Source organism: Onychomys torridus, chromosome 2, assembly GCF_903995425.1.
Source record: "Onychomys torridus chromosome 2, mOncTor1.1, whole genome shotgun sequence".
Lineage (NCBI taxonomy): Eukaryota > Metazoa > Chordata > Mammalia > Rodentia > Cricetidae > Onychomys > Onychomys torridus.
The window spans coordinates 114,373,569-114,391,254 of NC_050444.1; the positions used below are offsets into that span (position 1 = coordinate 114,373,569).

A 17,686-nucleotide genomic window follows, 5' to 3' on the forward strand; every position below is an offset into this window, starting at 1 on the left:
TCCTTACTGAAAGACATGAGGAACCAAGGAAAGGTGGTTGCTTAGTTTGGCGAATTGGACGTCCTAACTAAAGGCTGAAGTTATTCTTTTCCTTCAATCCTTAATAAGTAATGGGACAGGTTTCCAAGAACATTCAAGGGCAGAAGGTGGGTGAGAAAGAATGGGTTCTTGAGTTGGGGCAACTACTGTAGTCCCAACCCGACTAGAGAATAAACAAAACTTTAGAGATGCGGGCTGTTGCAAAACGCTTTAGTTGGCCTTCTCTAGTAGCATTTGCCCCTTCCAAAAAAAAAAAAAAAAAAAAAAAAAAACCAAAAATCTGAATGAAAAATGCCCATACTCCATCAGTCACCCTTCCGTCCGGTGGGCACGCCTGCACACTTTAGCCCTGTCACCTCCACCAGGGAGCAGATCCCTGGTCTGTGTGCCAGTGTCGGGATCTGGGGATTTCTGGGAAGGGTTGGTAAACAGAAGGCTGCAAAACTTTAGGAAGGAGAAGAGGAGAAAATGAGAGTTTAGAGGAGACAGGTATACTTTTCCCCCCTCCAGGAGAAAAGAGTCTAAAGAGAAAATATGAAGTTAAAAAAAGAAAAAGAAAAAAAGAAAGCTGGAAGAGCAGGCTTGTTGGCAACGTGCCAAACCCTAAAACCCCCTCCCCCCCCCCGCGCCAAAACAATACTTTAGCAAACCTAAAATAATTGCAGGAAGCTCTTTTCCATTTTCAGAAATACTACCTGGGTGGGGGCGGGGAGTGGGGATCCGCAAAACGCACCCTTCTAGAGGGTGTCCGGGGAACGCGGACTCGGATGTTAGTCCATGTCCAGTTCTGGGCTCCCATTTGGGGATACAAACATATCCTTTTCCTAAGGGGACAACCCTTTCACAGTTTTTCTTCTCAACACACAGAAAGATGTCCCAGCTAAACCACTGATGTTTCTGACATGACGGAACTTTTTGGGGCATTTGTATTCAAACCCACCAGCTCCAGACTTCTAGAAGGGAAGAGCGGCCGCTCATGACTCTCCGCCTTCCTTTCTTCAGACCCCCCTCCCCGCAATCTGGGGAATCTTTGGGGTGACCTTACTATTCCCCAGCACCCGGGCTCTGACTGCTATAGGGCCGTGGCTGCACAAAGTTAGCAGGCTTTTGTGCATAATTACCTCTGTCGACCACACTATTCCCACAGAAAGCTTCGCAGGAGAGATTACAATGCTTTGAGCTTTACCGCATTTCAGAGGAAGGGGGGAAAAGTTACCTAGAAGGTCTGATTTTTTTAGAAGAAATTTGCATACATGCAAATGTACCGCGCGCCCTTCTCTGGGGCTTCTAGGGAGCCCACCCAGCGGCCCACGGGGGTACGGGGCGTCCTGGCAAAGTTGCCCCAATCCTCCACCGACGTCCGCGGAGGGCTGCGGCGCGGGTGGGGGGATGGGGAGGAGGAAAAGTAGTTTTGTTTGCTTAAGCACATCCTGTGGCAGCCTATAGCCGCCCGGAGGACACGCTGAAAACCGCTCCGCGCCGCGTTCCCGGGACCGCGCCGAGCTGGGCGGGGGCGGGGGCCGCGGGAGGCAGCGAGCGCGGAGCAAGCGGCGGGCGGGCAGCAGCGCAGGCTGGGGACCGGTGTCAGCGCCGCAGCCGCCCCTCCCCCATCCAGCTCCCCCCCAACCCCCCCCCCCCCCCCCTGCCGCGGCGCGAGCGGGCGGCGGCCGAGCGGTGCGGTGCAGAACGCGGCGCAGGCGGGCGCGCGGGCAGCTCGCGGGCACCCGGCCGGCCGGCGCGGGAGAGGGAAAGGGTGCGCTATGCCTTTAACGCCCGCGTACAGTAGACAGTATAGTGGAGTGTAGGGAAACTCTAGGCGGGGTTAAAGTTCAGCGCGTGGAGCGGCAAGAGCGCTGGCTGCTGCAGTTGAGCCGAGTTGGAAATGTGAACGCAAGAAGCAGGCTTGATTTTTTTTTTCCTCCCCCCTCTCCTAGCTCTCTCCTCTTCTCTCTCCCTCTCGCACCCACACTCACGCACACCTCCAGCCCGCACACAGACGTGCACGCACCCCCCGCCGCCCGGCAGTTATGTATTCTCCGCTCTGTCTCACCCAGGTAAGCAGCTGCGGGGGCGCGGGGCGGCCGTGTGCCTCGGCGGGAGCCGTGTCTGCGCGTGTTTCTGTGTGTGCGCGCGCGTGTGCGGGGGGGGGGGGCTGCAGCTTTAAGAAAGTAACTTTGTTTCCATGCGGGTGCATTCCTCTTGCTCGGCCATTTGTGTGGGCACATGGCTAATGGCGCCCTCTTATTAATGCGTTAATTAATATCGGGGCGCCGGACTGCGGAGTGCCGGGGCTTGCGGGTGCCCCGCACGTGTGTCCGCGGCTGCAGCCCCTGACACGCTGCAATCTGGACTCGGCGTCTGCGGCGCGGAGCGCGGTGCCCGCGGTTCCTCCGCGCCGGGGAGGGGCGGCTGAACCCCGCAAGCCCCGCAAGCCCCGCACGCCGGCTGTACCGGGGCGCCCTGTCTGCCTGTGCCCTCCCGCGCCACCGCGCCCCCCGCCGACGCCCCGAACTCTTACTTTTGTTTTGTGCCAGCTTGCGGGCCGGGCCGGGCAGCGCCCCTCGGACGCGGCGGGCGGTGCGAGCCCTTGCCCGTGGGCTGCGTGGACGCACGCCCCGCGCCGGCCCAGGACCTTGCGTCCTCGCCTCCCGCCCACGGCCCCGGGCGAAAGTTTCGGGGTCGGGCGTGCCCACGCCGCGCAGGCCAGAGAGCTGCCGAGGCCGCGAGTCGGGCCGGGCTGGGCCGCTGCGGGTGGAGTGGGGCTCCGGCCCGAGGTCGAGCGGCGGCCGGGGCCCGGAGTCGACTGCCCCGCTGCCGCCGCCTATGCACGGCCCAGGCGGCTCAGCACGCAAGACCCGGCAACTTTCCCTGCAGCCCCACTCGCAGCGTGGGGCTTAGAGCCCCTCCGCCCCTCCTGCTCGAGCCTCCCAGCTCATCCCTCCCGGTCTTGTCTGCACCACCGGCAAGGAAAACTGCTATTTTGCGGCTCCGGATCTGGTCCCGTTTGAATATATTATTTATTTTCTCTGAGTTAAAGGCATAAAGTCAGAGTGATTTGCGCTAATTTTTCTTTTTAAGCGTGAGTCTTTATACTGCTTTAAAACATTGCAGTCTGATCAGTAATTACCTACATTAAGTTATATGCTTCAAGCACAAGGTTTATTCATGCCTCCCTCAAAACCCTGTGCCTTCAATGAGCTGGAGCTAACGGTTTACCGGTTTACCGGGAATACTTTGGAAGGTTGAAAGTATCAGGAGTTTTTCCTCTCCCCTCTAGATTCTGGATTTATTTCCCACATGACTTCCCTTCTTACTGCAGTATCTAACAGTAATAACACTGGCTATTCGATCTCAGAAGACTCTTAAATGCATCTTTTATGTGGAGATGGTCTGTTTGGGATTTAGGCCTCACATTAATAATGGATAGCAGTTGTTTTAGTTATTGTAAAAGTCCACCCCCCCACACACACACACTCCCAAAGTTACTATTTTAGTAACTTGTGGAAGTATGGAATGAAACTTTCCCAACCACTTCTGGCAAGGTTCACAATTGCATATGGATAAGATGCAAAGTGTAAGATAATTTGAATGAATTATAGTCTGCAGTGAAAGTGCTGAGATTCGAAGGCTGAAATTCCAATTGGCAAAAGTTTGCAACACACAGAACTTGTAGATAATACCAGCATGCTGCAATAGCAAGAAAGACCCTTATGGACACAACGGTATCTTCTGGAGTGAGATTTGGAAAGATAAAAGTTCTGGTCTGGGGCTGTGCATTTCGGGAGCATACCTGTGTATCCATGCAGGCCCCGGGTGTAGTTAGGCATTTAACAAAGTTGGCTTCTCTTGAGTTATTATCACGTTAAGAAAGTTTTTTTTCCTTCCCCTTCCCCTCCTACAGTCTTGGCAGCACTGATTGATGCATTCACTAGGCCTCCACACCACTAAGAGAAACGCTTATTTGGTGTAGCAGTTTGTGAAGAAAATGTACAATAAACAGGGAATAAAGGCTCATTTGTTTTATGAGAGGGTCTTTAAAAGTTGATTTACAATTTATTTAACTTTCTGGAATATTTATAACACGTTCGAGCCAGTTTCAGAAAGAAAAACTTGGGTCGTTTATTGCTCATTTAAAAAAAAATAGAAGGATCCAGTAAGCATGGTGATCAATGTACTCTGACTGTAAGAGAAAACTCAGTATGCTGTATGCACTTCGAAGGGGCTCTTCCTTGAGAATGCCAGGCCTCTTCTTTTGATTGAGGATGGGCATATCATAATCAACTCCTGTACCTCCCTAAATCCTGACAGTTCAGCAGAAATTTATGAGTAAAGCTTTTTTGGGGAAAAAAAAAGAGTTTCCAGCACTACCACTGTTCTGTGGCTCTTAAACTTGGCCTGCTTTCAAACAGATCCACATTTTAGATGCCGATTCAAAGCAGTGCGGCTTTGAAGCAGGTCCACAGGTTTATTTTTATTGCTGGGCTATAACATTCTCATCACCTATGTATGTACAATATTACTTGTTTTCTCTTGAATATTTTTTAAATATTACACAGTTTATGGTGTTTTGTTCAGGAGAGGACATATCCCTATCCCCAATTTAGCTTTCTTTGGACATTTCCTGTAATTTTTTAAAAAAAAGTTTGGATGCTTTGGGAGATGTTTCTATCAATACGTTGACTAAGTATGATTGTCATTTAAGTAAAGTTATATAAAATATTGTGTATTTTTATTTACATGCTAGAAACCTTTGGGGAATAATACATTGTAAATACCTCTGATGCAAAACTGGCGGCTATAGATTGTCCATGATGACTAGTTGACCTTATTTTCAGATTTTTTTTTTTCTGAAGAGATATATGGGCGTTTGGTTGGCAGGTGAATGCAATGATTCTGAACATGAACTGACGTAGTTGTCAGTTTCTAAGAAGTATTTTAGGAGTATCTTTGGACGTGTAAAATAACCACATTAGAATGTTTATTCAACATGTTTATTATCATTAGTAAGGTAATGCCTTTCACAGATATGATGTGTTTGGAGCCATTTGCTTTATAAAATGGAGCTGAGTCTTTAAAAATGAAAGCCTCCTTTTGCAGAAGGCTCACTGTGTAGTTTAAGGTCGACTTCAGAGATTCTTTCCATAATGCCACGGAGGCTTAGTCTCTAGTATGTCCTGTATACATCTGGATGTCAGTCAATATGAAATACATAACATTTATGTATTTCAGAACATTTCAGGGATGAGCTCAGAATTTAGAAATGTTTAAATGCTTTGTGGTTTGGCATGTACCTTAGCGGATAAACTGCGCCTTTCCCCCTGTGCTTTCCTTCCAAAGGAATAAAGATTCTTAAATATTACACAGTTTTCAAATGCTAATGGTTTATGGTAAAGGATAATATAATTACTGTATTTTACTCCTTTTTCCCCACTGGAAGAATGGACACATGTTAACCAAAGCTCACCACTTCTTCCTTTATTCCTTTTTTGAAAAAGAGCAAGTTTCAAAACTGAACTTGAACCATGGAGTCTAATATTTGTGCACAAAGAGAGAAAAGGCCAATTATTGTTACAATTAAATATGCATTATATGATTATACACTTAAAGAATCCCGATATATGTTATGTTTACATGGTTGATTAAAATTTGTAAAAAAAAAACAACAGATTTGACTATTAAAATATATTACCTTCAGTATACACTTGAATGTTTAAAATTTTAATTTCTTGAGTAGTAATACTATTTTTGGTATTGCAGTTTCTTGTACCTCGAGAATGTTAAGGTTGCTATAAGAAACGTTAAAAAAGGAATATATTTACATTCATACACTCTTAACTCTTCTTAAAAAGTCACCACATATTCCTCTAGTTTTCTTATCTTCATTTATTTGTAAGTAAAAAATTTATCTTTGTGGCAGAAAGCCGTTATATAAAGTTGGTGTGGCCTAGTTAATCAAGAGTTAGATGTTCTCTCTGAGCATTTGTGAATGTTATTGTTTAACTTTTTAAAAATTTTTACACTTAAAACTTCTAACCAACGTCAACATAAGAATCACATACTTTTAAGTAAACCAGAAAGAAAATTTTAAATGCTTTACATTCATTTTTCTCTTCCAATTATCTGACTTTTAAAGAGAGGTCTGGGAAGGGTTTCCTTGAGTCTCCTGTTTGCTGATGGGGGAAAAAGCTGAAATATTATTTTTAAAAATGAGATGATGCATTGTAAATGGCTGCTTGCTTTTGAGTGTGTCCCATAGTCCTATCAGCCACTAAACGTGTTCAGTTGCAAGAGTACTGTCTCAGTGAGGCACCCTGTTTACTCTGGGCCTGGGGCTCGGCTTTGTTTCATGTGCCCCCCTCACTCCTTTTTTGTTCTCTTCCCATAGTTCAGTAATGATTTCTTGGGCATAGATTTTTTTTTCCCAAATGAATACCAAATCGTCCCTTCTGTTCTATAAAGACCTGCCACATGTTTTATATATATATATATTTTTGTTAATTATCGGTAACTATAATATTTAGAAGAGTAATTAAGATATTACCAAAAAATACATGAGAGGCAGATCAGAGTGTCCACGGACTCTCCAAAAGGAAAGCCTTGGTTTTCATTGACATAGAGATGGGTCTTGCTCCTAGACTTCCATAAACATTGACTGGCACCTGAGTGTTTAGGATTTGCCAATCTGGCTGCCGGGTCCTGGCTGGTCTACAAATGGTGAGGTCAAGGCTGGGACAAAATCAGATATGGCCTCCTTGAAATAGGGTTAAGAGTATATATTGTTGTAAGCGCCTAGGTAAACTCTGCTTGCTATGTGAAGGATTTAGGAAGTAGGCCGCATGATAGAACATACCAAAATGTTGAAAAATTCTTAGCAGTTTTCTCCTTTCAGATCATAAGCCGTGGTACTTCGAGTGTCCCCTTCCCCTTGGTTGCCCTTAGGGATTTTACATATGATTTTAAAGGTAATATAATACTTGGGCCACATTTCATGTGGGATGAAGGATATCTGTAGGACAACTCCCAGAGGCAAGTGGTCTCCTTTTGTGTTGGTCCTATTCGAATTTTTGTTTTTATTCCTTTCCTCAGGATGAGTTTCATCCTTTCATTGAAGCACTTCTGCCCCACGTCCGCGCCTTTGCCTACACATGGTTCAACCTGCAGGCCCGAAAGCGAAAATACTTCAAAAAACATGAGAAGCGCATGTCGAAAGAAGAGGAGAGGGCTGTGAAGGATGAACTGCTAAGTGAGAAGCCCGAAGTCAAGCAGAAGTGGGCTTCCCGACTTCTGGCCAAGTTACGGAAAGATATCCGGCCTGAGTACCGAGAGGATTTTGTTCTTACAGTTACAGGGAAAAAACCTCCATGCTGTGTTCTTTCCAACCCAGACCAGAAAGGCAAGATGCGGAGAATTGACTGCCTCCGCCAGGCAGATAAAGTGTGGAGGTTGGACCTCGTCATGGTGATCTTGTTCAAAGGTATTCCGCTGGAAAGTACTGATGGCGAGCGCCTTGTAAAGTCCCCACAGTGCTCAAATCCAGGGCTCTGTGTCCAGCCCCATCACATAGGGGTTTCTGTTAAGGAACTCGATTTATATTTGGCATACTTTGTGCATGCAGCAGGTAAGTGCGATGGGAACAACTCTTCTGCTTTCTTGTGTATGTCTCTTCTGATGACCTCTGTGAATACTGAGCCATTCCTGACCTCCTTCTAGGGCCAACTTAGGGCATTGGGCCAGTGAGGTTTCAGAGGGTAAACTTGAGTCAGGACAGTTTGAAGACCTTGTTGCCCCTGTCTGTGGTGCGCCCTCATTCAGGTCTAAAAGCAAAGCTCTTAGAGAATTCCCACTCAGGTCACGTATGGTAAGTAATGCTGTCTTAGTAATTCAGTGGGTGAGAAGTTGTAGTCACAGTTTTTAGACTCATGGTAAGAGAAGCTTCATAACAATCTTCTTTATAAAGAATAGATTTTAAACTGGATTGTGATCTTGTTAAAAAAAATACATTTCATTTGTTGTTAGCTGCTTTTCTGTTGGGATTTTTTTAAACTTTTGAGGCCTCTTTGCACGCCTTGCCAATTAAGAAGTTGGAGGTCAGGTTACTATCAAAATGCTGGGCATTTATGAAAGAAAGATAATCACATTAATATACAAGCTTAGCAGCTTCGTATGTGGGAATTCTCTGTGTCATTTCAAATAGCTGAAGGAAACCAACCAACCAAATTCTAAGCAGGTGATATTAAACGTGACCAGCTTGCATAGCCTGGGTGAATACATTGTGAAATAGCCATTGGTAATTGATCCATTGACCTATTCTGATTTGTGTGAGATTCACTATTGATTTTGAGACGTGTCTTACCAGAGTGTGCTTCAGAATTTGGAAGAGCATTCAGGAATCAACTGTTGAGGGCTGGGTGAAATAATGCAGCATACTTTGTTCTTTTCGTCTTGTTTTAGACAAAGGCTCATTGTGTTATGTGAAAGCTCAGGTCTTGTGTAACTTGTTGACTTTTTATATGTACATATCAGTCTTGCTAGATTGCCTTCATGGCAGTTACTTAAGCCAGATGGGAGAACGAAAGTTGTGGAATCCTACCAGTGACTTGTTTAGGAGCGCTCTCTCTCTCTCTCTCTCTCTCTCTCTCTCTCTCTCTCTCTCTCTCTTACACACACACACACACACACACACACACACACACACTTTTTTCTTTTTCCCCCACAACGAAGAGAAAATATACTATCTGCAAAGTCAACACTGTTTTGTAAAAGATTTTTAAAATCTGAAAAATTTAACTTTCAAAGAAATCAGCATTTTACTCTCTATTTTTTCCAATATATGATTTAAAAAGAGAACTTTTGTTACCCATCTGTCCTTACTTTGCAAGCATGTCACATCATCATTTGTGTTGTGTTGGCAGGGGATGGATATGTATTTCAGAGGATGTGCTCTGAGAAGGTTTCAAATATTTGGGCTTTTGAAAATGTATACTCAATTACAAGGCATGCCTGTTGCTTTAACCAGTTTGAGGCTGTGGAAGTTCTAACCAGGAACAAGTGGCCTTTCCTTAACCTTCCTCAACCTTGCTGCTCACTTTTCTTGTCTATAGCAAAAGCAAAGTTAAAGTGTTTTCTCCTCCTCCTCCTCCTTCATCATCATCATCATCATCACCATGATCACCATTATTTGTATGTGTTAAGTGCCTAGGAGTACAAAAACAGTTATGGGCATTCCCAGTGCACTCTTTATATCATGTGTTTATCATTTAGATATTTAGGAAAATAATTTATCAATGACAGCGAATGTTCTAATTGGGCAACTTAGAAACTTGAAGATGCCGAAATTGATGCAGGATGTGAGTGGGCTTCCTACAAGAAAGAACCAAAATTGAAATATCTGTGGCATCTCTGTCAGTTTGAGCAAGACCCCTTCTGTGCTTTTAAGTTAAGCATTTCTCTGAGAATCTCAGGGCAATCACCTTTAAAGACATGTAGCTGCCTGGCTCTTGCCGGTCCCCTGGTTCACCTTTTGCTGTTGGTGGGTTATTGTTGTGCAGTTGCTGGTTGGGAGGATGTCTGAAGGAGCGATGCTGCCGGGATGCTGTTTGGGAGGTTGCTTAGGAGAGTTAGCATTCTTACAGCTTATGAAAGATTTATCGACAGCCACATGGATCAGACTACCTTCGGTTTGGTGTTCCTCGTGTATCCCAGAATGCCTCTCAGGCCTGAATACTAGCCAAATGCCTGGCCATTGCTTTCCAGAGCACCACAGTAATGGCTGCCTGTGTGCCCGCACTAGGGAGCTTGCAAAGAGAAAACAGATAGTAAAGGCCTTTTATTGGAAAATGCTTCAAATTCGATCTAAGATATTTTGAGACCTCTTTGTGGAAGAGAAGCTGCCGATGCTGATATGAGGTAGATTGGTCAACCTATGATCAACTGATTTGACAAGCATCTGTTATAATGCTAAAGATTTGTAAACACTAAACAATGTTTTTACCTCCTTAAAAGTTTTGAAAACTTGCCAGTATTGGCACGAAGCAGAGCCTCTGAAGCGTGCTTCCCGATCCATGCCAAAACCATCGTGGCCTTTGTACCTGTAGTGCATTTTTTTTCTATTTCTTTGAAAATGTACTTTTTTCCTTCTTGAATGCCTCCTCTCCTCTACACCACCATCCCCTTTAAAAATATGTACATTGATTATCACTTCATGGACCGGCTGGGTTTTTGTTGTTGTTTTTTTCTTTTTGTTTTTATTATTATTAATTTTTTTGGGAAAACATCAAAATGTGAATACTGGAAGCAAATGCATAATCAAACATTTGTTAAAAGCAGAGGTGATTTTTTTCCCCCTGATGCTTAGAGATGATAAAAGGCAATGCTCTGACTACATCCCTAAATCTGGTGGTATTAGAACTGTGTGATTTTCAAATAAAAAGTAAGAAGTATAGCGAAGTCATGTGATTCCATAAGCCTGAGACTTTCATCTTGTTCGGTCCATAAAAATAACAAAGCCATTTTATGTCTTTAATTTGGTCTCTATTTGCATTGTCTTTCCTGTGTATCATATGACGACTTGGTGGAATTATGGTATCATGTCCAATGGCTTTCTTTGTGGACATGTAACAGTAAAGCTAATTTATGACCAGCTTTTACCAGATGATCTGTATCAGAATCTACAATATACCCGGCACGTGGCAAGGTCACAATTTAAGTTGTTAAGGTCATAACCTTAGCCACCAGGCATTTGACCTTTTAGATAAAGTTAACCTTTGTTCATTAGTAGGCACTCAACCGAGAACTTTCTGGAGAGTTTTTTTTCCTTTCTTTCTTTTCTTTTTCCATTTTTTTTGAAACTGCTTCTGTATAACTTCTGGAAATGTAATCAGATTCTAAGGATTCTGTTAAGTTAGTTAAATTTTGTTAAGAGGTTGGACTTTGAAAAGGACTTCTTTTTTGGATGGAGGTGGATTGCTTCATTTACGACACAAAATGATAGTCACTGTTTATGTTTGGTGTTACCTGGTGTGGAGGACAGCAACAGCTCTGAGATAGTCTTTACACATGGTGACACTTAAAATCGAGAATTAAACAAATGGAATTATGTTGAATTCAACAGAGGCCCTTGCTAATTTGCAGGTGGCAATGGGCCCAGAGCTGAAGCACACTGAGCTACTGTCACTCTTTAAAGGTGAGGAGTCTTCTAAGATTGCAAGTGGTTTTAGCTGTCTTAAAAATCCACTTGGAAAGGTTAAGTGACCAAAATGGTCAGCAAATTGCTGCAGCTGGTAATTAGCCAATGACAAAGGAACCGATGCCGTCATCACGGCAGTGCGTGGAGGGTGTGTGAGTCTTAAGGTGGGAAGTGAACACTTCTGCAGAGGAACCTTGGAGTCCAAGAGCTGCTGGTGGGTCTGTCTCTCTGCCCTTGCAGGAAGAGCTGTTTCAGTATCCCAGCAGCTTGGTACCCATCCTGTAACCTGCAGGGCAGTATTACTCATCACCACATGGTCTGTACAGAAGCGCTCTTTGGTTATGTTTCAGGCATCCTCATTTTAAGTCGGAACTCTGCTGGTTTGGCTGTGAGGAGCCACATGTTTCCATTTCAGCCCAAAGAGGAGCTATTCCCATTCAGGTGCACGTTAGTTTTATTCTGGCCTCGTGACTGCCATTCCTTCATATAGTACTAGAGAAAGCCATGATATGCAGATAGACCAGATGGTCATGTTGACAGATTGAGAATTCACTTCCTACTGCTTCAGAGCAGGTGTAAGATGGGGAGTGCCTGTGAGTGTGTGCATGTGTGCACACCCAGGCTGCACCCAGAGTGCTGCTTAAGCTGTAGCAATGATTTCAATAGTATTCAAAATACACTTCTTAAAATGTGGAATAATTACACATGAGGTTACAGTACATATAAAATAATTTAAAACATTAAAAATGAGTCATTATTTTGTTATATTTTATAAATCTATATCCAATTAATTTTTGCACTGTACCAATTTTAGGTGACTTAGCATATTTGTTAGAAGGAGTATTGCATTTCTAACATATATTCAGCATGTTCTGCTGGCAAGTAGATGTGTATATGTGTTTATATTCAAGACTAGGACTGTACATATGTAATTAAACTTCTTCAGAAGCTTAACCAACTCCCTAGCAGAAACTTGTGGCCATAGTTCCCATGATTTGTGGTGATAGCATATGTTTGGAAAAAGAAGGATAAGACTAATATATGGTGAAACTTAAAATTAAGAGAGACCTAGTCTGGATCCCAAATTCCAGTCCTGACCTTAAGTCAAATTCTTGGTAGAATTTTTGGCTCATTGAGGTATTGTAACTTACTGATTCATGTATACAGTTTTATCTCTTAATTCCATAAAGATAGTTCTAGCAACCAACAGACTTTGGATTAACTATGACTTTTAGAGCCTTCAGTGAGTAACCTGAGGATAGGAACAATAGCCTTTCCCTTGAATGTAGTAACAAAATCCTGTGCTTAGACCATAGTGAGAAAAGATAGAAGCCAAAGGCAGAGAGCTCACAGGAACAGAGCAAAAGTTGGTTGAGAGGAAGCCTTTGAATGGAAGTCAGTTTGTTTATGGCTAAGAGGTTTGACTGTGTTGGTTAGAAAATTTCCCAATGCTGTTGGCATGGTTTGCCTGTCTTCCTTCCCACCCCGTGATGAATAGCATTAATTTAAACCTATTTAAGGCTAGTGTGGGAGAAACCACAGCTTTTGTTGCGGTCAGTGCTGTACACAGTAGGACTGGGTTAGGGCCTGGAGCTCCTTCCAGAGGATGCAGAACAGCCCGTTGGTTCTTTAAACCTCCCACAGAAGCAATTGCTCCTAAATGTCAGTATAGATTATTGAAAACAATACTGTGTATTAGAAGAGAAGAAAAAAATACAGATTGAGTTTAGCAAATGTGCTAACATCTAGTTTTGTACTGTGCCTTAAGTAATTTCTTTGTGGTCATTTAGAGGTGAGAGCTTGCTTTTAAAAATATTGTAAGTTGTAAACTCTTGTGGGGAGAGGAAGGAGCCAGGTGGAGGCAGAAAAGTATGAAGAAACAGCATGCATTGTTAAGGGAAATGTAAAACCATAGACTTCAGTGCAAGTGGAGATACTCTGAAGGAGTTTTTGGCCTAAGCAGCAACTGTGAAGGATCTCAGGCGGGAGGATGTCAAATGGAGTAGTTTATAATGCATATTTCCGTGTGTGTGTGTGTGTGTGTGTGTGTGTGTGTGTGGTTTGAGACAAAGTTGCTACTTGGAGTTTCAAGGTTCAGTTCAAAACTTGAGAAAACAAGTGTTGTACAAAGACTTCTTTTGGGTTTAGGCATTCAGTTAGGGACTCTAGGATGCACACAGCTTGGCAAAGGGTGCTGTGGTCATGCTTCTGATTTCTGTTGATTTGCATCACGTAGCTCAGAGCGCAGGCCTGGCCGGCCCCTCTCAGGCTCCCTCCCACTGATGTAATGGTAGCCCACACATTATACAGATCCAGACTCTGATGTCTCTGAGCGCGACAGAATTTTCTCACTGCTACTTAAGTGAAAGTGGCTTTTTTCCTCTTCTGTTGCCCCCTCCTCCCCCCCCCCCCGCTCCGCCCCCATATTGGAAAACACATACTCATTTTTTTTTTATTATGGTCACTGCAGTGTTTTAGCTAATAGAGTCAGCCCTCCCATCACTGTTGTAGTTAAATAAACATGGTTTTGGAGATAAAGAATGATAAGTCCAGCAGCAAATGCCAAAGGCAGAAACTGTACAGCAAAAAACGTTTGCCGTTCCGTTTGCAAAACAGGCTCCATAGGACCAAGACGTCCTTTAGATCTGTGTACCTTGGCACCTCTTGGTCTTCCATGTTGCCAACTCATCCACGAACGGGTCGGCTGGCCACAGTGACTGTGAACTGAAGCAGAATCATCTAACGTCTTTGAGAACTTTTGTTGCCTTTTACATCTTTTTATGTCTCTCAAACAACATGGTGGCAGATACTTGCAGCTCACATCAGCTGAGCGTACCAACACGGAGCCAGAAGGCAGGGAACGGGACTTTGCATGTCTGAGCTGAGGTGGACAGCGTACCGAGTCCACGTTATGCTTAGCTTGCTCTTTTTAACTTCATTTTGTTTTTTTCAGTGCTGGGCACCCACATTGCTAGGCAAGCTGCCTGCCTCAGACGACTCTCAGAACTTCTTTCCCTTCCCTCCTCCTTCCACTCTCGAACTCTTTCCTCAGATTAGTATTGTAAGTAACAGAACTCCGCAGAGCAGCCCACAGCAGCATTATTTGCTCAGAGTGACATCCAGGAAGCTCTCCTGTCTCCAGACTCTTTATAGCTTGTGTCTTAGTAACCCAAATGCCATTTAAATGGTGCCACACACCTCCCAAGAAGCAAGGAGATATTTTCCTCTACAGCTCAATTCTTAGCCGTAGACTAGGCCACGGTTGGTTAGGAGAGAAATGGTCTCTTGTCAGTGTTAGGGTCAAAAATCTGGAATGAGTTATTTGTTCTTGTTTTCAGAATGGTGAAATGAATAAATGTATTTTGAAAGAGGATTAAAATAATTTTTTAAACACAGATTAATGAGTGCTAGATATTTTGGGATGGCATTCAATATTAAATCAAGTATTACCTAAAAATCTTAATTTTTAACATTTATATGCAATTTAAACATATTTATATATGTAAAAGGAATAGTATTTTTAATTGGTAATGATTTAATTTTAAAATTTAAAAATTGCTTTGCTTTGAAATTTGCCTTTGGTTTTTACATTGATAATATAAAAGAAAGTGAAAAATCATGTTCCCAAAAAGGAATTTTATTAGTTTAATTTTTAAAAATTAAAATAGAAAAATATGAAAAAAGAGATGATTCATTTTAATTCCCGTATTTTGATTTTTGGAACTTAGACAAGATTAGGGTGTTTTGTTTTGTTTTTCAGGGGTGTGGGAGGAGCACTTTTTGAGGCAGGGTTTCTCTGTGTAGCCCTAACTGTCCAGAAACTCAGTCCGTAGACTAGGGTATTAAAGATTAGTTCTTAATGATTGCAATGCAAAACCTAGAAGCCACACAGTGCAAATTTGATCATTGTGAATAGAATAAAAAGAGTCACCACTCCAGTTTATACTGGATTGGGTCATTGTATGTATTAATTCAGCTGCTGAGTTGAATTTTTATTAAATACAACAGAAATATCACTTTTGTTCTATGAGACAGAGTTTCACTGTGTAGTCCCGACTGGCCTGGAACTTGTTTATGTAGGCCAGGCCGAACTCACAGAGATCTGCCTGCCTCTGACACCCAAGTGCTGGGATTAAAGGCGTGTGTCATGTTGCCTACCTTGAAATAAGATTTGTTTGTGTGTGACTTTTGATATATTCTATAAAATAAAAAGGTGATTACTAAGCTAGGTATAGTGACTCAGTCCTATTATCTCGGCATTCAGTAGGCTGAGGCAGGAGGGAGTGCCAGCTTGGGCTACAGAACTAGACCCTCTCAAAAAGTCAAGAAAGAGAAGAGGGAGGGTATTTAAAAAGCTCTGTGGTACTGTGAAGCACTTGCCCTGTAAGGTTGCCGTCCTTGATGCTGTTATCAGGGTGATTTTATTCCGTTTCACAGGCGTGCTAGCCCAGCACTGGAGCACGTCGCCGTCGTGCTATTGGAGAAAATATCTACAGTAAGTTACACAGCTCGTCCTGCATAGGAATATTTGGTAGAGGAAGGCATTTGCAGTGAGTAACGGGACAGTCGAATTACAGCTTTAGTATTTGCTGTCTTTTCAGAATCAGAGACAATTTTTTTTTCAAGACAGGATTTCTCTGTGTAATTTTGGTGCCTGTCCTGGATCTCCCTCTGTAGACCCGGCTGGCTTCAAACTCAGAGATCTGCCTGGCTCTGCCTCCCGAGTGCTGGGATTAAAGGTGTGCGCCACCACCGTGCCAGCTGAATTTCTTAATATTAGAAACGTGAAGCCGTCTCTTCTGTGTTGATGTGGTTTCCCTTTTCCTGCTGGAGGCATTTACAGTTATGTATATTTTAATCTTAAAGGGATTAGCTATTTAATTTTAAGCTCCTGCATAATATGATTGTTGTTCATACAGGATTCCTTATTGTCACTTTCAAATCCTCCACTGACTTCCAAAGAAGCTGACATAAAAAACCTTAGGGTGACAGATTCTCATCAACTTTTATGAAAGTTTTGACTGCAGAAAGAGCCAGGTTAAAAGAGGGTGGACCAAAACGCTGAAGTGACCTGGAGTCCTACTCTCTGCCATTTTGGAGCACTCTAAATGGGTGTTTGATAGGGACACATGAACATTTACTGTAGAGTATGAGGTATAGCGTGTCTACATGTTTACTTCTGTAGCTCATTGTCACATGGTTGTGTGGGTTCTGTTATAATATCACACTAACAATAAAAATTGTAGGTATCTTTTATGCTGATGCTTTTGTTTTGGGTTTTTTAAATTTTAATTAATTAATTAATTTTGTTTTTTTGAGACAAGGTTTCTCGGTGTAGCCCTGGCTGTCTGGAACTGGCTCTATAAATCAGGCTAGCCTGAAACTCAGATCTGAGTATCTCTGCTGGGACTGAAAGCTTGGCCATCATGCCTGCCGTATGCTGGTGGTTTCCATTACTGATAGTATGTATTTAAAAATGTTGTCCATGTGGAAAATGGTGTACCATAGAGTATGTTTGTAATGTCAAGTGATTGAAAACTAAAGTGCTTGACCAGTGTTTAGGATAAACAAGGATTCTAGATAAAATTTGGCTACAGTTTGTTTGCATGAACAATGCTTGTGTCTTTGTAGGACTGACAGGACTTTTGCATGGATGTGTGTCATATAAAAAGAGTGAGTTCCTGAACTCACTGGTAGATTCATTTAGTTGGCCTCCTTTCCCTCCTTGTAAAAGATAGAGGTTTTTCTTTGGGAATTGAGTTTCCTTTACTTCTGACAATGCAGATACTGCTGTGCAGCAGGGAAGTTGCAGTGTGTGTCTGGCATTGCGGGGCTTTTCTGGCCTATCAGTAAGTGACAAGGACTTTTATTAAAATTTATTGAAATGTACTTTTGAAACTCTCTCCCGTTGCCTTTTTCAGTCTCTTTGGGCTGGTGAGATGGCCCAGGGGGTAAGGGTGCTAACTGCACAAAAGCTGCCAGTCTCCGTTGGGCCCCTGGAACACACATGGAGACGGAGAGAGAACTGACTCCACTCCTGCCCCACAGCAGTGTGCTCTCCCATATCATGCTCATGCACACACCTACAGAATAATCATACATTGAAAATGATTACTGTATTTAACATTTTTTTAAAGAATTATTGCTCAATATTTTTAAATTTGTATGTTTTGGAGTTTCAATAAAATGTAATAAGGATAATAATTTAAAAAAAATAACACCTTACCAAGCCTAGAATATATATTACATATAATAATATAATTATCATATCTTACATATAACATATTATCTATCACATATAATTATATATATATATATATATATATATATATATATATATATATATATGATACATATACACACACACATTTTTTGTGAGAATATTTCAGGCTGAAAGGTTACAGTTAAAGAAGCAATTGTTCTAAAGATGTGTGTCCCTCATCTCAGAAAAGATGAAAAACA

General features: G+C 42.7%; 1 protein-coding gene and 1 long non-coding RNA gene across 5 annotated transcripts in view; one reads left to right on the top strand and one right to left on the bottom strand.

The window, feature by feature from the left end:
- Positions 1-2,863, bottom strand: part of LOC118577445 — a 28,064-nt gene extending 25,201 nt beyond the window's left edge. The window contains exon 1 of the long non-coding RNA XR_004944199.1: positions 2,558-2,863. This is a non-coding gene — a long non-coding RNA (uncharacterized LOC118577445). The remainder of the gene's footprint in view (positions 1-2,557) is intronic.
- Positions 1-17,686, top strand: part of Nfia (nuclear factor I A) — a 339,960-nt gene that overhangs the window by 3,300 nt on the left and 318,974 nt on the right. For 2 of the 4 annotated variants that reach the window (XM_036177615.1, XM_036177616.1), the window contains exons 1-2: positions 1,487-2,093; positions 7,126-7,657. In XM_036177615.1, coding sequence (XP_036033508.1) covers positions 2,067-2,093; positions 7,126-7,657 — 559 coding nt within the window. In that variant the 5' untranslated portion in view covers positions 1,487-2,066. Of the gene's footprint in view, positions 1-1,486; positions 2,094-7,125; positions 7,658-17,686 lie in introns of those variants that run through there. The other 2 variants (XM_036177613.1, XM_036177614.1) reach the window with 2 other exon arrangements.